The 23,376-nt window shown below is 48.4% G+C and overlaps 1 protein-coding gene across 2 annotated transcripts; it reads left to right on the top strand.

The window, feature by feature from the left end:
* The first annotated feature begins 3,814 nt into the window (after positions 1-3,814).
* Positions 3,815-22,204, top strand: CYTH4 (cytohesin 4). Of its 2 annotated transcripts, XM_030041453.2 has the most exons (13): positions 3,815-3,947; positions 9,822-9,904; positions 12,231-12,331; positions 12,587-12,650; positions 14,942-15,060; positions 15,435-15,515; positions 16,185-16,297; positions 16,861-17,009; positions 18,701-18,812; positions 19,265-19,341; positions 19,700-19,771; positions 20,618-20,772; positions 21,097-22,204. In XM_030041453.2, exons 1-13 carry the CDS (start codon positions 3,929-3,931, stop codon positions 21,167-21,169), a joined length of 1,218 nt encoding a protein of 405 aa, XP_029897313.1. In that variant the 5' UTR covers positions 3,815-3,928; the 3' UTR covers positions 21,170-22,204. The 2 variants fall into 2 exon arrangements, with proteins under 2 accessions (XP_029897313.1, XP_040974130.1); XM_041118196.1 differs by lacking the exon at positions 15,435-15,515 and having other exon boundaries at positions 3,834-3,947.
* The last annotated feature ends 1,172 nt before the right edge of the window (positions 22,205-23,376 follow it).

Genomic DNA, 23,376 nt, shown 5'->3' with positions numbered 1-23,376 from the left:
GGAACAAAAAGGGCCAAATCCCACCCTAATCCAACCTAAGGCATATCTGACCTGTCCCAGTCCCCACCACTTACTCTGATATTATGTCAGCCCCTCAACACCCTCCCAGTCCTCTTGTCCTCTTGTTGACATCTCTTCTTGCACAGCTAAGAGAACTTTGTTCGCACCTCTCAGCCAGGTACATCTTGGAGCAAGGAGTAGCCATTCCCAGCTCTACTCTTTGCCTTGTTGAAATAATTTCTATCACCTGGAAAATGTTCTTTGGTTCTTCCTCAAGTCTCCTGCATTTCCAAGGACTGCATTCCTTGGTGAGAGAAGCCCTTGATCTCATCTGGGTTGCTCTTTTCCCAGATGTTGCTGCAGTCATCACAGTGGGGTTTTTTAATGTATAGGCCACAGGTTTCTCTAGAAGGAGGAAGATGCCAGCACCAGTGCCCACTATAAGAGTCAGTCCCGCCGATGTGGGTATCTTTCAGCATAAGTTGATTTTTGCTGCATGTCGGATTCTCCTTGCTTAGGCTGTATCTGACCTAGGCTGTATCTATGCTGGCCTTGTTGACAACACCAGTGGGAGAACCCATGTGCTCTGAGCCACTGGCTGTGGGCTAACTCTGACCACACTGTATAGCATTTAAATCTCATCTCCCCTAGGATCCATTTGATGTTTCTATGTCCCTGGGGCATAATTAATTTTTATGTGTTCTTTCTTGGTTGCTTGTTTGCTTGCTTTTTTTTGCTTGCTTTCCTCCTTGCTAGCTTTCCTGCTTTCTTCCTCTCCTTTTTTCTTCTCCTTTTTTCCTCTCCTTTTTTCCTCTCCTTCCTTCCTTCCTCTCGTTCCCCCTCATTCTCTCTGTCTTTGCTGTTTCCTTTGGTCCCCCCCGCCTTTTCACTTGAAATAATGAGAGGGTTGTGTTGTATACCTTTCATGGTATTTTCATGCCGTTACCACAGAACATGTGTTACTTACCTTAAGGGCATTTCCAGACACATTGCTGGCTGGGGTAGTGTTGGTATCCACCTGAGTTCACTACAGATCTGTATTGTCTGTCTGGGATGCTCAAGCAAACTGACCTCTCATCTAGGTCTAGGTTTCCTCAAGAGAGCAACTGGTTGTTTTGCTCCAGGGTGAGCTTGGAACCAAACTAGTTTGTGCACTGTGTGAATGAGTGGGGGACTAAGGACCTGGAGAGGGAGGCATACTTACCCTGCACTTTGGAAAGAATGAGAGATGCTCTGGGCTTAGTTTAGTTATATCATCCTGTCTCACTTCTTGTGTACCCTCATGAGAAAACATCTCACAGGTGTTTAATTTTTACATGAAACAGATTTACGCAGTTTTTTAACGGTGCATTTCCCATTCAGACTCCTCTGGCTGAAAAAACTGAAAGCATTTAAAGTGCATCAAGGCCAACCACTGTTAAAAGCAAGGCTACCAGAACCAGGAGAATGCAAGTAGTGGAGGTGATCGTTGCACTGAATTAGTAGGTAAGGTCTCAAAACAGGGCAGTCAGGGATTCCAACAGACAGGCAGTGAGAAGGAAGCATCAAGATGTTAAGAGATGAAGCAAGTATGGATTAGAGACACAGGTACAGGTTTTGCATTGCTCTCTGTTGGAGTGGCTAGGGGTGCTTCTGCAGTGCACAGAGGCATCCATTTTGGTGTTTGCAGGGTGCTTGTGGTTTGACCTGCCCACACACACGTATAAGAACGGCCCCGATCAAGCTGCCTATATACGTCACCTACCTTTGAGGCAGGCAAGATCAGGTCTTCGAAGGAAGTGCTTTAGGTTGGCGTGCCTGCTTGATGTCAGCTGCAATACAGCTGAAACAATTTTTTTTGTGGAAAAAGATGATGGAAGGACTGGAGGTGATACCCTGGACCCAGCCCCAGTGCAGGAATTGGGACACTGGGCCAGACCATGTGGCGGTGAATTCTCCTCTGATGTGGCCCAGAATCTCAAGACAGAAATTGAGTTTACAACGGGTGGGCTCTCGGCAATTTGTGACCCAAAGGCAGGCCTCTGATAAATTTTAAGCATGGACATTGGGTGTAATGAAGGTCAGGGCAGACATAGGTGTAATGGTTTGAAATCAGTTTGCATTAATAAAGCTCGGTCTCTTCTCCTGCCTTTTATCCCTCCCAAATAAGCTCCTAGCTGCTGCTTTGAAAATATTGACACTGACCATGGAAAGTGAGTGCTAAATGTTTGCCACTGACTCTTCCTAAAGATCACGGGTTATTTGTGACCCTGCCTACAGCTGCCTGTGTGGATTCATTCTGGATCTCTGCCACCCCTTGACAGTTTTAAGGCTGGGATATCTCCCACTCTTCACTGGAGGTTCATTGGAGCACTTGTTCTCTCCAATGACAGCACTGAACCTATAGCACAACCACAGGTTGGAGCAAATGCGAGAAACTGAAAGAAAGGGAGGGAAATCTGTGTCTGTCTTTGTGAGGTTGAATGGCTCTTAGCCAGAGTGTTCAGGCAGATCCTACTCTTCGCATCAAGCCTTTTAAAGGCCCGGTTTTCTCTCCAGAGGATCTCAGACCAGACGTAGTTAATGGGAATGTGGGAAGGTAATAACTCTTCCTTTCTGAGTAAGTCAGGGACCTTCAGCCTCACAGGAGCATATTCTAAGTGGTGGCAATTGTACATAGATGCTAGCTCCGACTGCGTAACAAGTCAGAGGGTCACTTCTTATTTTTCTACACATGCAATGCTCTTCCAAACTCTACCTTGCTGTCTCATGGAAAGATGGTAGGAAAAAGTCTGGACCTGTTTTGCTGTCCTGCTCAAGGCCTGCTGCGAGTACAGCAACAGGTCAGGGTGCTAAGTATGCAGAGTGCTTCAGAGGTAAGTGTTCATGCATGGAGAGGAGGCATCCCTCTACAGCTTCAGTCCTGCTAGAGGAGGCAAGAGCCCTGTTTGGGCATCACACCTGGTTTGAATTTTACCTTGACCTATTTATTCAATCACCAGTTCTTCTGGCTCTGACATGGTGCTTTCCTGCATACTTCTTTTTCCTCACATTGCCTACATCAGAGGTCTACCACATAAATCACATGGCAACCAAATACAACTCAAGGGGAAGTGTACAGCCTTCCGGGGCTGTGTGGAGGGAATGGAGGAAAAAAAGCACCTCTCTGTCTTGCAGATTAACAGAGCAGCACAAGTGCCTTCAAAACAGTTCTGCTAATGCCAGCTCTCCTACCAGCAGGAATACCATTAAACTTGAGAGGACTTCATTCCTCCTCAGTTCATGTCATCCTTACAAGGCTTCCCAAGAAAAGCAGTGTGTTAGTGGGGAAAAAAAGGAGCAAGACTTAGAGTAGAAGTCACTTAGTGGGCAGTAAGGGAGGGAAAAGAAGAAAAAGACTCTCTTCTCCCTTCCATCAACCACCCTCCACTTTTGGAGCATTCATGTCCCCACTGCTTGCTGCAGAATAAACACAGGAAGAATCTTTCCTTTAAAATGAAACCACTTCCCGAATCAGATGGGTTTTCTGAATCAAGAGCTTCCTTTTTTCTCCCCTCTCTCCCTGGAGTATGTCAGACAAAAGCCCTAAGTACTATCAGCTTCTCACTGCTCGTTTCAGTCCCCTCAAACAGAGATGTGTGCTCGGAGATTCCCCCAAAAAGCTGCTGGGATGGACATGCATTTGTGCATTTGCATTTCAGAAGTAGCCAAGGAGCCCCCGTTAGCTCATAGAGGTATGCACGTACAGTTTCCTTCACTGATGCAAACTCATGAGCTGTGGTCAGAGGGAAGAGGAGAGGAAGGGTGGAGTCAGAGGGCAACCCGCCCCCCTAATGCTGCTGCGATTTTGGTCACTGGCTCCAGGTCGTTTCAGTTCTGTGAAGCATCTGAACAAGCAGAAGGCAAGGAGGAACAACACTTCTCTTGAAAATATATCGCACTCTTCAGGATGGACTTTTGTCCTGCTGGTAAGCCTTGGCTGTCTTTTGCCTTGTTTTCTGTGAGGGCTGTGCGCTCAGTTTGAGGGGGCAGAGCACACCGTGAAATCCCAGCAGCTAGAGTGGATGCTGCGGCTGGTGGCTGGAGGAATGAGATGGTGGAAGATCCCTGGTGGTGTAGTTAATTGCTTGTCAGCCTTCAGCATTAGGCATAGTTTTCTTCTTAGTTGCTCTCCCGTAAGCAAACTCCTTTCACATTGGAGAAATTCCCCACTGATTTGAATGGCCTTTGTGCTGAGAGTGTCTACTGCTTGTGCTGGTGATCCCGAGCTGAGAACCGGCTCAGGGGTATCAAGGGTATATGTGACACTTGGGATGAGCACCTATAAGCTTTGGCTTCTCTTCATGCAACTCTGGCATGGCTTGCAAGCTCCTCAGCGGCGTTTCCCTACAGACCCCAGGAGGTGGTTTGCCTTTGAGGAGCCTCTCATGCAGTTGGGTATCCCAGTGCAACATGCCTGCAAGGCTTTTGGTACTGGGGCATCTCTTGTGTATATCCATGTTAAAGGTAAATGACTGTATTTGGATTCTACCAACACCAAGTGACCTGCAGGTGGGCCTGCCTGGTCCTGAAATAATCTCAAAAGGCAGATGTTGGGGGGCAGGGGGGCGGAGATAAGCCACATCTGAGGAACTGAGAGAGATCTCGGGTTTTATTTCCTACTTTAGCAGGTGGTAAATAAAGTGGTTGGGATTCAGCAGGGAAAGGCATCCTGCCAGACTGAACGTTTCTAGCCTCTGGCTGAGGAAGCTCTGAGCCTGTGTCTGTGCAAAGGCAGCAGATAGGGAGAGCCGAATAGGAACAGGCTGAACAAGGGCCAGGAAGAAAAGGGATCATCTTGCACTGGCCCTGCTTTGTCTGACTCCCTGTCCTCACAGGCTTTTGCATATAGGATATAGAGCATAGAGTGAAGGGACAAAGCAGTGCCCGGTCCCAGGTGGGTAGACAAGGAAAGGGCACGCTCAAACCTCATACCAGCCTTGCTTGTCAGGGAAATTGGTGGGACCTATGGGAGCTGAGCTGTTGCCAGCATCTGGCTATGAATGTTGGTGAAGGTGGATCTCTTCAGATCACCCAGCCCTCCTCACCTGAAAGCAACAGTGGACAAAGTTTCTGCAGGACAAGCTGGGCAGGAGGAGGGGGGGTACCTCATGTTTAGCTACTTATTTTGGGGTGTGCTTTCCACAGAAACTGAAGCTCTCAGAACTGATGGTCTGACACAGTCATTCACTCGAGTTATGTGTAACTGAGTTAATTATGTCTTAAAAGTTACACACTGCAATAGCACAATGAGCTCCTGCTCAGGGACAACGTGGGTTTGCTCAGCTCTGGCTAGAGGCAGAGCTGGGAGATAGGCAATGCCTGAAGAGATGTGCTGGTCACTTCACAGCTGTGTGGGAAAGTGGGTTGGTTTGATGCTGCTCTACCTTGGGAGCCAAGGCTGCCACCAGATGCAGTTTTCCAGTGAGCTTTAGAGCACTGGATGCGTTTAAAGTTGCTCGGTTGTGGCATGATTTTCCTGAAGGTCAGAGGTGCACATACACCTTTTCCTGGAGTCACTCCTACCCGGAGATGCAATGGTCCTCTTAGGTACCTGTCTGCCACAGCTGCGTGCAGATGAGACCTATGTCTGTGGGGAGGCTGCTTTCCCTGCAGTGGATGTCCTCTTCCAGCTTCCTTCAGGACCTTCTAGCGACTGTCTGGGTGAGGCCACAGAGCCAGTATGCCAAATCCTTGAGCTGGGTGTGTGAAACATGGGAGAGCAGACTGGTACCGTGGTATCATGTGCTAGGATGTGTAGGGTGAAAGCCACAGGCAAAAGTGCCTGGAAGCTATCCTGACTGCCGTAAGTTGTCATGTGGGATAAGGGGACCGGGAGACAACACAAATTCTTCTTCACACCTTTCCCCCCATAGCCGGAATGTGCAAATTAAACCTGTGTGAGGTCCGTGTTGAATTTCTTCTGACACAAGCTGGAAGAGAACTGTGGAGTGGCTGCAGGAGGGAGACAGATTGGGCTGGAGGAAATTGAGGAGCTGGAAAGCTTCCTGGTATCTGCCCGGTACTAGCCTGGAACCTGGCTGGGGAGGTGGTGGTCTGTGCTGGAGATGACACAGCAGCCATATCAAAAAAGAAAAGGAATTTCAATTCTTCCATCAGACAGCCTCATCCAGGCAAGAAGGTGCCCATCAGGCTGCTCTGCTTGTGTGTTGCCATGGGTGGAGGTGCCCAAACCCTTTAGCAGCCACACTCAGAACCCTACATTGACTTGCAAATGGGCCAGCTGAACCTCTGCTGTTATACTGTGGGTGGGTAGCACATGGATGGTCTGTAACAGTGCTACAGATGCAGTCATTCTTCATAACCTTCCTCTGCTGTTTCTGCAATCCGTCCTTCCAGCTCTCCTGGGCAGTCGCTTCCCACTTACCTCTGTGCTCCAAAAGCTATCATCTTCCTAGTCATATGCTTTTGCTTGGGATTGAAAGCCTCACTTAGCACCCGGACAGCTCTGCACAGCCCTTTGCAATGGGAATTGAGACCAGCAAACACAGTACTCTGCTGGCCATATGAGTACCCAGGCTTTTGGGTAACTCCGACCCGCCGTCCAGATGGGGAGGCTGAGGGCGTAAGTCACCACAATTGGAATTGAAGGCTGTGTTCTCTTTTGAGTGACAGCACTAAAAATACAAGCCTGGGAAATTCATAAAGAACTGGCAGGTCTTTCTATCTGTGTCTGCCCTGAGACTGGGGAAACAATCTCAAGAGCAGGTGTAAGCCCCACAAATGTGATGCTGATGTGCTTTCCTTTCAACATCTGCTCTCTGAAAATAAATTCCAAGCAGCAACTTCATGTCCTCTCTGGGGAGGATGCTAGCCAGTTTTTTAATGTCTTGTGTCTGAACTGGAAGACTTCAGCGTTGGTTTGGCTGACAGCATCCCCCTGAAACCTGCGGGTCTTTTCATGGGGTGTTCTTCATTGAGGTGAGATTTCCCCCTGTGCAGAGAACCCTGACCAGGGCTATGCTTCATCTGTGTCCTGACCTAGCCCTAGAGGGAAGTGGAACTTGGTGGTACTGAGGCCTTTGAAGAGGCTGAAGCTGTTCCTCAGTCCCCTGGTGCAGGGATGAATTCCCTCTGCCATTGCACAGGTCTGGAGTGAGCCAGGCGGTGTGTCACTCGGAGTGTCCCTCTCCTGCCAGCTCCGCTCATTCTCAACGTGGAGAGGGAAGGAAAGGCAAACCAGCCTGCTCTCATTACCTCATCTGCTGCTTGCCCAGCTGCCTCTGCTGCCTTTGCTGCTTTTCTGTGGACGGTTCCCCAAACAAGCCTTTTGTGTTCACTTCCCCTAACTGTAGACCCCAATGTGTGCAATAACATTGATGAATGGCCTCAGAGCAGCCTTGAGCAGAGCATTTGGCCACCTGTTAGGGAAGCACAGTAACATGTAGGTGCTGACCTCAGAATTATTTTCCAAGGCAATCAGGGACTTAAGCTACTTAGGAAACTTAGGAAACCTTACAAGGACCCTCTCTGCAGCTCAGTCTGAAGTGCTCTGAAAATTTGATCCATCCATTTTTTTAACTTACTATGTCACCTTTTCCTATTTTTTTATCCCTTGATTCCCTCCCCTTCTCCATGACTCGTACGCTTTTTCTCCCCCACCGTCCCCCCACACACAGTCCTTCCCACACTTTTCTCATTCTGACAAACTGGACAGATAAATCACTCGGGAGTTGGGGTTTTCAGATGTTCAGGAGGAACGGGGACTGAGTTATTTACAGTCTTGGTGGGGATCGTGTGGGCGAGATGGTGTCCTCTGGGAGCCTCACATCTCTTTGAGGTGCTTTAGGCTGCTTCAGTAGACACAGAACAACTGAAGCAAAGCAACCAGCCACACCACAGACTTTGCTGGTGGGGTGGGGGAAGAGGAGGTTCCTCAGGTATGTTCTGCTATGGTGCTTTTGTGGAAAGAAATACAAGACAAAGGGTCTTAGTGATAATTTGTCAAGGAATCACCACAGTGATTCCACAATTACCAGCCCCCATAGGGGTGAGAGAGATAAAGCTGGGGGGGACCAAGATGTTGGCCTCACCTCCTGCAGACGCCAGAATGGCAGGAGACATAAAGTAAGCTGAAAGACCCAAGCACCGCTCACAGGCGCAGGGTTGACATTCAAGGGGAAGTCAGCAACCCGCCTAACAAGCAGCAAAGCCACTGCATGGGGGGGTTTGTTGTTGTTGTTGTTTCTTTTTGGTTGGTTGGTTTTGGTTTACTTGCTTGCTTGCTTGTTTGTTTGTTTGTTTATTTGTTTTCCCCTCACATACAGATTTGGCTGTTGCGAGCTGCTGGATGCCACAGGTTTTCCTTCCCTCTTGACCGGCTTCAGCAATCGGCTTCTTTCAGCTCTTCAGGAGGGCTGCTTGCAGAGCTGGGAGGGAACATGGGTCCTTCCCAGCCCTGGCTTCATGCTGGCTCCTTGCCCAGTGCTTTGCTCCCAGAGGCTCAGCAGCCTCTCCCCAGGGAATGCAAGGCTTGAAAACAGCGGGAGGAGTGATGGGAGAGAGGCTGCAGCCTGAGAAAAGTCAGAGGACAGACTTAGCACAGGGAAACCCAACCCGCCGGGAGGATGGGGGAAAGATTAGGATCGGGTAAGGCAGGTGTCTCTGAGCTGTTGTGGCCATGACAGGAAAGAAGAATATAAGCTCTGAGATAACTGCCCTTGTCCCCTTTTCCTTCTGTCTGTCTTGGCTAGTTCCTTCCCCTTTTCCCCCTCTCATATTTATAGCAGTTGTTTTGCATGTGAGATCCACACTAAGAGAATTTCCAAGGCAGCTGGTACTACTTCCCCTTTTTCCAGGAAGACAGGAGGCCCAGGGGATTTTGGCTTATGAAACAGTGGAGCAGGGCATCCAGTGACCTGACCTAGCTTCTTAGGGAAGCTTTGTCTCGCAGTGTTTAGGTGCAGCAAGGACCCTGTCTGCAAGTTCTGCAGTGACCTCCCAGGAGCTCCAGTGCTCTCAGCCTTGTGTGAGCCCCTTGGTTTTTTCCTGGGGCTCACCATCTGCTTTGCCTCTCCAGGGCTGCAGCCTCCTCTTTCTCCTTGCTGAAGAGGCTGTGCTTCACCTGGATTATATTTAGCAGCAGTGCTGTCACCCCAATTCTTCTAGGTCTTTTATGAATCATTTTGTGGTTGCCTTGGCTCTGCTGGTATCTATTTAACTTCCTGTACATTACAAGGAAGCCTACTCATATTTCTGCATTGTCTGTAGTCCACAGAACAGCCTCCCACAGATGCTCCTTCTTCAGCAAGGTTTTCATCCCCCCAGATCCTGCCCTCAGACTTGAAAAACCTCGATTCTCTCTCTTAAGCCATTTCTGACTCTAGCTGTGGTGGATCTATCCATGAAGCCAGTGGCTCTTCATGGGAGGTTTGGATGGAGATGAAGTATTTAGGTCACAGCTTTTCAGTACGTAAAGGTGACTGACATAAAAACCACCAAAAAGCATTTGGTAAGACCTCTTCATTGTGTTCACGGTGAGCAAAATCGGTTGAGTAGGTGGGGTGGGTTGCTACAGGGTTGGATCAGAGGGCTACCAGCACAGCAGCTGGCTGCTAGGAGGGCTATATGGGTTTGTGCTGCTCGCTCTGGACTGAGAACCATTTGCAGGGAAAAGCTGAGGTGCAGTGGCTGCAACAACAGGGAACATAGATGCTAAAACACAGAAATCAGAATTTCTGTGGCATGACCCTAGGAGAGGATAGGCGCCGAGAGGCTGAGGCAGCTTTTCGTGTGATGTGTTGGCCCCAGTACTATTCTCACAGGTATCTTTGTTCTTCCAGGGTCAACTGACTTGAGTGAGGCTGAAGAGGCCGAAATAGAGACAATCAGGCAGCACAGACAGGAGCTTTTGGAGGACATTAAGGTAAGGATCACCCTGTTCCTCCTGTCTGCTTAGCCTTTTCAAAACTGTCTTCACCAAGGACCGTCTTCACATAACAGTCCAGGCCATGCAGAAGTGCTCCTGCACAGGAGACGTTTGCTCTGGCATGATCCAACTTGAATTCAGAACTTCAGGCCGCCCTGGCATATTTGCCACCAGTGTGCATCCAACCTGTGGTACTCTCTGCTGCAGGAGTCATCAACTACCCTAATGGGATTTTTGAGAAAGGCTGGTCAGCTCATTAGCAGGGATGAGCTGGGATTGCATATTAGGATTAAGGAAATGAGTGTGACTTTACTAAGTCATACTGGCGGGGATCTGGCTCAGCATTTGTGATTGTTTTTAATTACTGGTTACCCGCTAATGACATATCAGTCCTAGTTACCTGCTGCATCCCTCTGTGTTTATCAAACTTTTGTTTGGTTTGTGGACCTCTAACAAGTCCTCCACGAAGGATCCTGTCTCTTTAGAGAGGTGTGATGGCAGGACCTACCACACAAGTTTCCGTGGTTGAACTTGCTTTTCTTCTTTTCTTTTAGCAGACACAAACATTTCTCCACTGACTCCTAAGATGTCTGAAAGTGACAGATTCAAAGTCAGTAACATTGCATCGCAGACATGCATGGTGCTGTACACTTTCTATTCTGTTCTGCCTCCACCATCATGGAATGTCGTCTCCCATTTGAGAGACCTTATTGCACTGAATCATTGGACTTGCACTGATTTTCCCACAACATGAAGATGTCCAGATGCCTGGGGAGTAGGTGCAATACTTCCTTGCATAGAGTAACGGAATAAGCCAAACTACCTATTACTTCTCAGGCTTCCAGACTCACCATCTCTGCTGCAAATCAGAATGGTGTCTTGTGCCTTCTTGCAAAACAGGCTACGCATGTATGTGCATGTGGTTTGCTTGTGTGTGGTTCTTATCTCTTCAGTTTTCAGAATAGGCAATGGGCACTGTAGGGGGCAGGATAGTTGAATAGGAATACTACATTTTTTACCCACTATGGACAGAGAAAAGCTGCTAGACTACACAGACCCGTACTCTAAATCCCAACTAATGGGATATGCATTGCCCAGTGGAGCAGGATGAGGTTAGGTGAAAGAGTACCTAGAACTAGAGACATTTTCCCAGGTGGATTTCTTCAGAAAGTATCAAACAATACCTGTTAACACAAAGACTTGGGGGGATGTCTGGTGGCGGGAGAGGGAGAAGGGGAGAGGATGGGTCTCGACTTGCCGGTTACACTGCCAAAAGACAGCAGTGAATAAAATAACAAAACTGATAATCATTTGAAATTCAGGAGCTAAGATCACGGCTTTGTTACACTTATGCAATACCTAAAGCTTAGGAAGGTATAGTCCCACCTCTGGAGACTGATGAAGCTCAACAGAATGAAGGCCAGAGCAAAACTGAAATCCAGAAGCTCTTTTAAGTTATGGGATATTGGAGAACTTCAGTTTCTCTCTCTGGGTGCATATTGTGGCCATATCCTCACCCCTTGTTGAGACAAGATCTGTCATAAAACAACCCTTCTTCCCCTGCCTATTCTGGTTTGCATGGGGAAGAATTTGGGTGATTCCTGGAAGAGAGCTGTGATGCACTCTGGCTCTGAGGAGGACTGTAACTGCAGGATGGAAGCAAGGACATATAGACATCTTCATTTCCTTGGTAACACGGAATATCCAGCCAAGAAGGCCATGGTCTGCCATGGGCCTAAAGGAAATGGAATTCTACAATTGATTTTTTTTTAAATTTGGCAGTGATTACTCTCTTTTACTCCTCCTCTCTTCTTTCTCCACCTAAAGACAGGTATCTGCTCAATGGTATTTGAATGATAGGTATGTTAAAAACTCTGTTTCACAATGTGGCCACTTCAGGTTCATATTGACCTCACAGCTACTGGTTCCACTTCCCCTTTCCTGGATGTGTAGCACGGCTATGCAAAATAAAAGCTAGAAGGAAATGGGCATGATGGAAGGAGTCTCACATCTGACATTGTTTGAGGAACTGAAATCAACACTGGGGTATGTTCTCTGACATGCTCCACACTGGCTAAGCTTGATTTTCCAGCCTTGACTGACAACAGACATGAGAACACCATTCTGCCCCTCTCTCCCATTGTTTTCATCTGGAATCCAGCAGGGTCACCCCAGAGTAGTGCCCATTTCATAGACATCTTTGGCTGTTGTGACCATCTGACTAGTCCTTCTCCTGTGACTGAGGGAAGAAGTAAGAGATGCTCTGTATGTGTGTGCTGTTTTTCCCTCCATCGCCTTCATCCTCCTGATATTTCTTTTGCAGAAGCTGAAGGAAGAGATTGCTGAAGTGTTTGCGGAGATTGAGTGCTTCCAAAATGCAGAGAAGAGGAAAGAGGGAGACAATAATCCTGGGGAGCAGACCAGGCAAGTGGGACATGATGGGTATTTCTTTGTTTACGAAGTCTCTGTCTTGATGTTGAGAAAACAAAAAACCACTGAATGGATTTGGATCATGACAAGGACAGGGAAACGAAGCCAGGAATTCCCTTTTCTGCTGTGAGATTTCTCTTTATTCCTAGATAGTCAGACACCTGTCCTTGAGATATCTGAGTTACCTTGTGAGTGAATTGAAACGTGGCCCTTTATTCCAAGTTTGACTTTCCTTCTTCGCGTTTGCAGCAAACTATCACAGACGGATAAACTGTCCCTGGGCCGGAAGAAATTCAACATGGACCCTGCAAAGGTAGGATTTGTTCATTCCACCTATGAGAAGAAAGCTGGGAGGAAAAGCTTCTCTTGGCTACTGGTCCACTTGCAGCCACCCATGCCAAAGGAACTACGGCATGGGACTGTGGGGCTGGTTTCCAGTTAGGCTTCCAGTTAGTAGCACCCTCCATCCTGTCCTTGAATAAGGTCTTCTGATGTGATCAAGCTGTGTTGCCTCCCCCCATCATGTGCCTATAGGCCATCCCATCAGATGCCACCCAAAACTAAGAGAAATAAAGGGAGGATGGTTTAACACTGCCAATGTGTCAAGAGAGCCAAACCTCCTTCAGCCCAGCTCTTCTTGCCTGTGAGAGACTGAGAGTTAGCCATAGTGGGATGGAGGAGGATGAAGTAAGAAGAAGGTGAGAAGTTTTGAGAATGTGTCAGGTTCCTTGGCTCATTCAGAACAGAAGAGGACAAGCTGCCTCTGTCATTCTGGAAGTAGTTTTGGTTTTGGTAGTACTGGTTGTACTGTGGAGTGAATCCAGGTTTTCTACTTTCTGGGACTCTGACCAGTGGGGTCCAGGCTCCAAAGCCTTCATGCCTCTGCAGAAAGCTCTCAAATTGTCATGATTAAGTAGAGAAGATGTGAGAAAGACAGTTTCCTCTTCCTTCCTCCTTACTGGTGGACCATTTTTTTTGCGCTCTGTAAGGAAAACCACAAGCTGCGATTGAACAATTGCTCATCAGCAGCTAACCGCCACAGCTAGCATCTTGTGTGGCTGCTCGTCTGAGTGACAACTTTTCATGCCTCCTCCTCTGCCCTGCTGAGACCCTCAAGATGCCTTCCCCAGTATCCACACCACAGGTGGAGTGCTTGCCAGTCCCCTGGACATCCCTCTGCCAGTGGGAGCTGTCTTAGAGCAGTGGTATCGGTACTTACAGCCTTGCATGAGAGCAGGTTTCATTTTGCCTTTCTGTTTGACCTTGGTTTGAGGTCCTAGAGGGATCTCTCTCTCTGGCACTCTGCTATGCTGTGCAGAAATACGTGAACTAGTTCTGACCCCAAACCAGTTTAGCTTTATTAGTTCAATGCTGATCAGCCTGGTCAAAATGTTAAACTATGTGCCTATATTATGCAGATCTCTGTTTATTGCTTCCCTTTTGCTACATGCTGAGAGGTAGCAGCAATGCAAAGAACTTTCTTTGCCCCTCCTTGCTAAGGTTACACTTCACCCATGCGGTGCTGATACTTTAAATGAGTTCCTACTTCCAAGATCTCAGGGCAAGTTACTGAAGCTAGTGGACGTAAGCGTTAGGAATATGGCTGAACAAAACCTTTTGGGAGAAACATTTTCTTCTGGAAAATGGAGCCCCATCATCACAGCAATGCTTTGCAAAATTAAATTGATCTTACCGAAGTTCTGTCTGGGGAAAAAGAAGGGAAAATAGTGTGGAAAAATCTCACAAACGTTTCAATTTCTTCTTTTGAAACTGCTTTTTCTTTGGGGCATTTTAGAAATAGTTTCTTATATATTACAAGGGAAAGTGAATTGATTCTGTTGAAGTAGAACATTTTGACTGATCTAAAACAATTTTCATTCCTTTATTGTATTTTGTGAGGAGAATTGCAATGTGGTCTGGAGAGTTGAAGTGGTTTTAGATATTGTTAAGAATCTGAACAAAACCTCAACTTTCTGTGACTTTGAAAATCATGAAATTCCCTCTAAAATAGGATGTTGTCTCTTTGCACAGCTAAACTCAGACCATCTATATTCCTTAAAAAACATATTCCATCCTTACTGGCTGGGGAAGATGGAGCTGAAAAGATTGCAGACTTCTGTGTTCTGTGGCATAGAAGAAAATTTAGGAAAAAATAATTTTAAGTTGTCTCAAGCCCATATTTTTGTCTGAGTACATTTTTTTATTATGTCTTCTTTCAAACAAACATTTTTTTCTTTAAGTTAATCTGGGAAAAAAATGACATTTAGGAACAGAACAGTAAGATATTTTGATTGAAAATGTTAAAATGAATTATTTTGACTTTGCCTTTTTGGACTTTTAACCTACATTGCCCTTTTTTGTTTGCTTGAGTTTCCATCCCAGTGAAACATTTATCTAAATCTAAGCATGAAATAGAAGTTGGACTGACCCACCATGGTGGATGAAGAGGGATGGAATAAGGGTGGGAACATGGCTGTGGTCACCCATAAAGGGGCTGGGGAGTAACAGAGGAGGCAACATCATCAAAGCCAAGGAAGGCTGATAGCAAAGTGTTGGGGTCCTACAGAGCTGTCTTACCTCACTGTCTTGCTTCTCCTCCCCCAGGGGATCCAGTACCTGATTGAGCACCAGGTATTGTCCTCAGACCTGCAGGAGATTGCCAAATTCCTCCACAAGGGTGAAGGCCTGAACAAGACAGCCATCGGGGATTACCTGGGTGGGAGGTGAGCAACCCAGCCAGGTTGAGGAGGCCCTTTGGATGCCCTGTCCTGCCTGGCCCCTTTCAACTACCATTCTAGATGACCCCTGGCAGACCTCGGTCGGGTGCCAAGACTGAACGTAACTCAAACTGCAGTGGGCTGGGTGGGCAGTACACCCTGGAGGTTGGAGTGTGGCTAAGGCTGGCTGTATGGCTACCTTTTCTCCTGCCTCTAATGGGGTCAGTCTTCCCAGACAAGAGTGTGCATCTTGGCTCCTTGTTGGTCAGAGGGGAAGTGAAGTCTGGGATGGAGCTGGGTGCATGTTGTCACACCAAAGGACATCCAAACTGAGCAGGGTCAAAGCTCTCTTCTGAACTTTTCCCTCTATCCTCTCCCAGGGACCCCACCAACATTCAGATCCTCCAAGCCTTTGTGGCATGTCACCAGTTTGCCAACCTCAACCTGGTGCAGGCTCTGAGGTGAGTGAGCATGCAGGACGCAGGGGATGGAGCAGGAGCGTGCTCAGCCACTGGGTCTTACCACCCAGGAAGGTTGTGAAGCCTTACTGGGCTGAAATGGGGCTTCCCAAGGCCCTGCTGCATGTGTTTGCTCCAAGACTGTTGCATTGTGAGGTGTTAACACCTTTTCCTGGGGGAACTCTTTCACGGCCCCTTGACTGGACTGGCCATGTGCAGAGAAGATGGGAAAAGCCAAGTGGGTCACTGTGGCTTCAATGGCTAGGGGGATGGGGCAAGTTATTTTTTGCACCAGGAAACATGTCTGTCCACAGTGCCCCTTCTGTCAGCGACAAAGAGACTCTGTCTTAGGGCATCTTGTTTTCTTATAGGCCAGCCTCTTGGCAGGAGACTCGATGTCTCTGCTGCTTTGCAGGGCACTCATTAGGGAAGAGGAGCCATGATTTCCAGGATGCTTACTTCTGCTTCCTGCTTTTAGGGCTCAAACATGAGGCTGATGACCTCAGGCAATTTCTGGAGAGAGGAGCAGAGCTCCTACTTCATGCACTGTGTTGTCTTCCCAGTGTGATGGGATGACTTCTTTTATTTTCCTAGTGTCCCACGGGTTGAGGGAAGGGATGAATGTCCCTTGCACCCAATCTGACTAACTCTCTGGCATGCTGCTCCTGATAGACAGTTCCTATGGAGTTTCCGGCTGCCTGGGGAAGCGCAGAAGATTGACCGGATGATGGAGGCCTTTGCCAACTGGTACTGCAAGTGTAACCCGGGAGTATTCCAGTCCACAGGTAGTTATGGGGAGAAGGAGGCCTGTAAAGCTGAGCTCCACTGCTTGCTAGGGAGAGGAGCCGTCCTTTTCCATTCACAAAGCACAGAGGTCATCACTTGGAAGTGTGGATGTTTCCCCTTAAGATGAAGGAGGTAGCCCAGTTCCTGTGAAGCTTTTCAATAGGCTGAGGGTCTTCAGTCCTCTTTTGCTACTGTGTTCCAGTCCATCCCCATGGGCAATAGACTTGAGAAGTGCTCCCAGCCCCACATGAGGTATACCTCATCGCAGCAAGGACAGCAATGACAGACATGTGTCTGTAGAAGCTTTCCTGCTGGCAGAGCCATTATCAGACCAGATCTACCCAACTTGCCCCATTAACCTGAGGGGATAGAATCACCTCCATATAGGGGATCAGCTCTGTCCCTCTTTCTCCTAGCAGAGGGGACATCTCCCTTTTCCTCCTACAGCTGAGAGGATGACGCTGTTCTCCAGTGACTGGAAACCAAGCCGCCTGTTAGGGTGTGGATTGATCTGCCTTCTAAAACAAGTGCCACCCATCCTGGTTTTCTTTCTTGTTGCCAGATACCTGTTATATACTCTCCTTCTCTATCATCATGCTTAACACCAGCCTGCACAACCCCAATGTGAAAGACAAAACCCCCTTTGAAAGGTTTGTATCCATCAACAGAGGCATTGACAATGGAGGGGACCTGCCAGAAGAGCTCTTAAAGGTAAGAAGACCTCCTATTTTCTCATCAGTCCCTCTTTTCTCTCTGGTTTGGGGTCCACTGAGAATCAAAGGTCCAGACGTCTCAGTGTCATACAGGCCTACTGACCTTCTGCCGTACAAGGGGAAGGGCTGCGCATGTACAAAAGCAAAGCTGGAAAATGTGGAAACTGCTTTGGAGAGGGGCTGCACACACGCTTGTTGATGAGGACATGGAGCAAGAGAGACGGGTCTGAAGACATTCAGGGAACAGCAGTATCAGTTTAAGAAAGTTTGTGCTTTTAAGTGTGTCCGTGTAAGAGAGGAACAGATACTGTAACTGTGTGAGAGAGGAAGACACGAGCTGCGAACATCTGTGTGTCATGTAGGCATGAAGCTGTGTGAATGGGGCACCCACCTCGCTGGGAGGTAGCTGGGCACCTGACTCTTTTGGCCAGCTTTGAAAGTCCTAGCCCCCAAGGGGACTGTCTGTTTCTTGTGTGTTTCTGTGTGTGTGAGACAATGTCACCGTGGCCCAGATTATGAATCCCTTTCTCTTGTTCGTACGTAAATGTCTCTGCTGACTCCAGTGTGCCCATCAGTCAGGACACCAGTGCCTGACCTCTCTTACACCAGGATATAGCTTTGAGTGAGTAGAACCAACAAGTCCCAAATGACTGTCAGGGCCTCTTCCAGCATCTCATCCACCACCTGTAAAGCTCTCAGCAGGTCCATGGTGTCTCTGATCCCAGAGAATGAAGATGCAGAGCGGGGGAGACAGAGACAGGGGATGCATCCATCAGCAAAGCTGGAGCTACCATTTTCCCAAAGGCTCAGCAACCATGGGACCTGCCCTATGAGGCAAGGTAGAGGGGGCAGCCTGCCTGCATGTGTCTAGCTTCACCCAACCAACCTGGGGAGAATAACTTGTGTCGAAGAGGCTGCCTACATCCCACACTTGGGTTTGCTAAGCAGCATCCCCTCAGGGTGAAGGCTTTAGATTTTTCTCCAGAGTGTCATTTCTTTCAGGCAATTTGAAGGAAGTTGCAGGAGACTGTAGTTTCATTTTTTTTCTTGGCTTGGGATTTGTGTAATAAATGATAGCAAATCCAATGATGTGAGCAACATTTTTGTATCCCTTGAAAGCTAGTAACCTGCCTCCCTGTCACTCTGCTGTTATGAATGTCACCCTTGTGTCCTTCAGTGCAAAAGCCTTGGTTCTATGAAATGTGCCTCCTTGTGGTCGTGTAGATGTGTGTGTTGGTCTCTACATACAAGTTCTCAGCAGAGTGTTTGGCACCACAAACCCAGGGCCTAAATAAGGCTGCAGTCTCTGCTGTGTCGTGTCCCCCCCCGCCTGCCTTTGTACTACTTACAGCGGCACTCGTGTGACATGCTGGGTTTGGTCACTGCAGTCTATGGGTGCACACTTTTGTGCCTGTGACTTTCCAGATTGGGTCTCTTTTTTTGACACAGGATGCAGAAAAGAGCTGGCCATCCCCCTTGAGACCCTGTGAGGTATAGACTGAGGGCTGTTGTACCCCCAGGGCTCATCTCCCACTCCCCTCCCCATGCACCCGCCTGCTCCTGTGGAAACAGAGTGATGAACCAGATGGACCTAGGAGAGTTTCGTACAAGCTTTGTCAGAAATCTGTCTTTCTTTCTTTTTTTCTTTCTCTTTCCCTCCCTCTTTCCTCCATCAATGCTCTGGGGCAGAATCTGTTTGAGAGCATAAAGAACGAGCCGTTCTCCATACCTGAGGATGATGGGAACGACCTCACGCATACTTTCTTTAACCCTAACCGCGAGGGCTGGCTCCTGAAACTAGGTAAGGGGGAGGATTCCCCTAGCTCCTCTGAATTCCCTGCCTGCCTGCCTCCCACCACAAATCTCCCCCAGGAACCCACCAGCATCTCCGCTGTCCTTCCCTCCCATCCGCTGCGGTGGGGTGAGGCTGACACCTGCCGTTGATCCCAGCTGCCTGCTCTCTCCTCCCAGCTCCTGCAGGCTTTGTCTGCTCAAAAAGGGACTCAGAAAAAGATATCCCTCACCCCTCCCCATTCCCAGCCCCATCAGAGCAAAATTGGCTCCCTGTGTGTGCGTGTCCACCACACGGCATCACATCAGCGGTGAGCACCACGGTTGCCTCCTTGGGGGCTGATCTACATGGAGAGCTGGGAGGGTATGACTGTGTGTGCCTGGAGCTTGGGGGGGGCAGGGGGTGTGCATGAAGGACAGCAAAATGTGTGACTAATGCCTTTTGAACCTCACTGCCTTTAGGAGGACGTGTGAAAACCTGGAAACGCCGTTGGTTCATTCTGACCGATAACTGCCTGTACTACTTTGAATATACCACGGTAAAGGCTTAACTCCCGGTTGGGAAACTATGTCCTGGGTGGTTACGAGCCTCTGAGGGGCCAGGGAGGAGCAGAGGGTAGGAGGCAACTCTTCCCTTCTATCCTACACTCCCAGACTGAACTCAGACCTCCCTTCTCTCCTATGCTGTTTCCTCACCTCTGGTCTTGAGGAGGAGAGGCTGGACACTGCAGCTATTGCTGTGATCTCATTAACTAAGCTCCCCATTGTGTAAATGGAGGTGGTCTCCTCTCCTTGTCACCCCCACAAAGGCACACAGCTGGGAAATCAGAGAGGCTCTAAGAAGTGGCATAGATATGGGGAGCATGCTGGGTGTTAATTCATGTTTCCTGCCTTCAGGACAAAGAACCTCTGGGCATTATCCCCCTGGAGAACCTATCAGTCCGGAAGGTGGATGATCCCAAAAAGCCAGTAAGTCTCCATTCCTTGGTACTCTGCCAACACAGGCTCTCAGGCAGTCAGAGGGAAGAGAGGGTGCGCACACCCTGCTCTTACCATGCTTCTCAGAGGGAAGGTGCCACTCCAAACTGCCTTGTGCCCCCATCTAAATATGATGGTATCTAAACATGATTGTATTTTACCAGGGAAGATCTGGTGTGAACATTGAGCTGTCCTTTGGCTGGCTGTATTGTATGTTTTCATGTGTGTGTGTGTTTGTAGCGGGGTGGAGATCAGTGCACACAGCTGACTCCCTACTCATTTTGCACCAGGAGACGCGGGTTCAATTTGTCTCCCCAGGACTCGCCATAATGAGTTACAGCACATGTAGACCAGACAGTGCTGTGGCGTTAGGAAACTTGCTCAGGAAGTGACATTCTTTGTCTGTGCATCTTTTGTGGATACCCACTCTTTGATCTGTCGTGACTCTGGGAAAAGTGCCCTCTATCTGTGTGGTGGCAGGCAGAAGAGAGGATGTTTCATCTACTTAAAAAGGGGAGAGACCTTAATGAGTGGAACAGAGTGACAGATCCCAGGTGTTTTCTGATAACTGTTGATGCTCCATCTCTCCATAAAGCCTGTTTTAGTGTCCAGTCATTCACAGGAAGGGTGTATTTACCTAAGAGGGATGGCCTGGAGATCTAACTCATAGGGGGATTCTTGGGGTGGGGAAGGAAAGGCTCTGTTGAATTTCAGAGACAGAATGCTCTCCTCCCCTTTGGAAGCTCTCTGAGCCTGTCACCCATGGTTGAAGGCAGCATAGTCTTCTTGGTCCACCTTGTCCTCCCCTACAGTTCCATTTTATTCCCTTTCTGACAGAACTGCTTTGAGCTCTTCAATCCCAAATGCAAAGGGCAGAAGATTAAAGCCTGCAAAACAGACGGGGATGGGAAGGTGGTTGAAGGCAAACATCAGTCCTATAAGATCTCAGCAGCCACACCAGCAGAACGTGATGAGTGGATTGAGGCAATACGGTGAGGAGGCTGGAACTGGAGGCCTGCGCTTGCCTTTGTTCAGCCCCAGGGACAATTGGTCATGCAGTTTATTTGGCTACCAGAGCTTGAAAAAGGGGGTGGAAAGGTTTGCAGTCTAGCAAATGTAGTACCTCTTGACTTCGAAGAGTTTTGAGGTCCCTTCTGGAGAATCTCTAGCCACAGCTAAATTCTGTGCTGTAGGTCTGCAGATCTCCAGTCCTACATTTTGGTGAGTGGTGTCTCTGTGCAAGTTCAGTTAGGTTGCCTGTGCTGCTCTCCAGCGTTAAATCTCTTACTTTTGCTCCTCTTTCCTTTTATTTCCAGGACCAGCATCACACAGGATCCTTTCTATGATCTGGTCTCTGCCCGTAAGAAAAAGATTGCCAGCAAAAACTGAGCCCTAACCTGGTCACTGGCAGCAGGAAGATGTAGTTGTTGGACAGCTTCACTCCCATGCTGGGTTCTTCCAGTGAAGAAATTTGGGAGCATTGGTTCCCTCTGCCTCCCACTTGGCAGGAAGATGACTGACAGGACAACTTGCCAGATTTGCTTCTTCCCTTTCCAAACTGAAGGCAGAGGAGCAGGGTGCAATCCACTGAGGACTGTCAGAACTGTGGTCATGGCATTTCCCATGACCAAACATAAAGGCTCAACAGCAACTGGCCTTTGGGTTCTCCCCTATAGCCCTAGGCATGTATGACAGGATCTGAGAGGACACAAGAATGTCTCCAGAATGTCTCCAGCCCCTCCTGCCATCAAACCAGGCCTGGGTATTTTTGTGTGAGGAACCATGTAGATGCTCTTGGAGCAGCCAAGCATGGTCCAGTCAGTTGCAGAGCAGAAAAGCCCCAGTGGTTTCTCTTCCACAAACAGATGTGCAGTGGTTGTGGAAAAAGGGCCACTGATATTTAGGACCTCACTGTGAAACTAGAGGCCAAGGGAAGATAAGAAGCCCTCTGTTCAGAAGAGAGCCCTCTCTACCTCTTCCTATAGCTGTGAGGGCTGTAATCCCGGGAAGTCCCTGCTCTGTAACTGAGTCATGGGTTTTAGAAAGTTAAAGGTGTTGGAGAGGGAGATAAGGGGTAACTGAGTGTAGAGAGGCTGTGGGACCAGGGAAGCGGCTCTGGGTCTTTTGTCTCTTCGTTTTGTGACTCAGAGCCCACCACAGGTCTCCCTAGGGAAGAAACCTGAACACTAGCTCTTCTCCTGGCTGATGGCTCCCCAGCAAAGGTTCCTTCCTTGTACCACTCCAGAGACCCGGGCTTTGTATCTGAAAGGCCCGCAGCCAGAAGGCATGAAAAATTGGAGGTGCATGCACACCACACACACAAGCACACACACAGAGGCATTCCCATCTTCACATACTGGTTTCATCTGAGCGTGGGGTTTTTTGTCTCTTGTGTAAAGAAAGAAATAAAAGTGCTTGAAACAAGCCCAACACTCAGGGTAACATGATCATTTTAGTGATAAAGGCAGAGGATGTGAGGTAAGAGTGTCATGTTCCTGTGCCTAGCAAAGCAGCCTGAGCACCACCGCAGCTCTGCACTGCACCCAAAATGCAGGCAGGCTGAGCGCTGGCACAAGCAGGCAGCTGTTGGGCAGCATGCAAAGGAGAAGTAGTTAATGGGACAAGACAAAAGGTGCAGGGAGCTGTAACACTGCAAACTGGGAACAGCATGGAGGCAAATACCAGAGACTCGCTAGAGACAATTACACCTGCAGGGTTAAAAGACGTGATCAGCTATTGCGATTTCATCTCTTACTTTTCGGTCTCTTCTAGTAAACACTGGTGCTGTCTCAGTCTTTTGCCTTTTATCTTCCTGCAGAGGGCTCTATCTACCAGGCAATCTGCAGCAGTGCCAGCACAGCCCGATTATTCATTCTAGTTATTTTTGCCCAAGCCACAGGAATGTTGAATTAATTGCAAGAGGCAGGGAGTGTATCTCAGAGTTGAAGCACGCGCTCACCCTGGAGAAGGAACGTGAAGGTTTTCTTCTGCTCGCGCCTGCAAATATCTCCTACGTTGAATCTCTTTGTCACTGATGTGATACAGAGTGAGTTTGCTGCCCGCTGCTCTAGAGCATGTGCTTACACACACATTCATTTTTGCTTTGGGTTCAAGGCAGGGAGGCAGGGTCGTGTCCAGAGGTGGGAGGAGAAGTCAGAATATGTCCCCTTATCTTGGCAACATCTCCAATATATGTAAGAGAAATATAAATATGCACTTGGTTGGTGAAAGATGCCCCAGAGCCTAGGATTTGAGTGAGAAACATCTGTTCTAGCGCCTCTCAGGCTCATACTCTGTGTGACAAAAGCCATCAAAATATAACCTAGAGTCTCTCTTCTACCCACAGTCTGGTCTTGGGTGAGGAAATCCAGGCTAAGCCCTGCCTAGAGTTTACCTCGATCATTCGTATGACAGCAGGGTCTATCCAAGCTCTTCCCAGTCCCTCCTCATCCCAAATCCTTGCAATTCTCTTCAGGCTGCCTATGTCCTTTCCCCTCCCTTCTTCCCCCAGGTACCCATGCACTGCAGAGCAGAATTATTCCTAGCGGGGACAGGGTGGGAAGGACAACTTCTGAGAGGCAAAACAATGCACAAAG

The sequence above is a fragment of the Aquila chrysaetos genome, chromosome 17, assembly GCF_900496995.4.
Source record: "Aquila chrysaetos chrysaetos chromosome 17, bAquChr1.4, whole genome shotgun sequence".
Taxonomy (NCBI): domain Eukaryota; kingdom Metazoa; phylum Chordata; class Aves; order Accipitriformes; family Accipitridae; genus Aquila; species Aquila chrysaetos.
This window is presented reverse-complemented; position numbering and strand designations above follow the sequence as displayed.

Coding starts and splice junctions, on each gene's coding strand:
- CYTH4 (XM_030041453.2), top strand. Junction 9,905..12,230: donor AGCTTTTGGAGGACATTAAG/GTAAGGATCACC, acceptor TTTCTTTTGCAG/AAGCTGAAGGAAGAGATTGC. Junction 17,010..18,700: donor TGCCAGAAGAGCTCTTAAAG/GTAAGAAGACCT, acceptor GCTCTGGGGCAG/AATCTGTTTGAGAGCATAAA.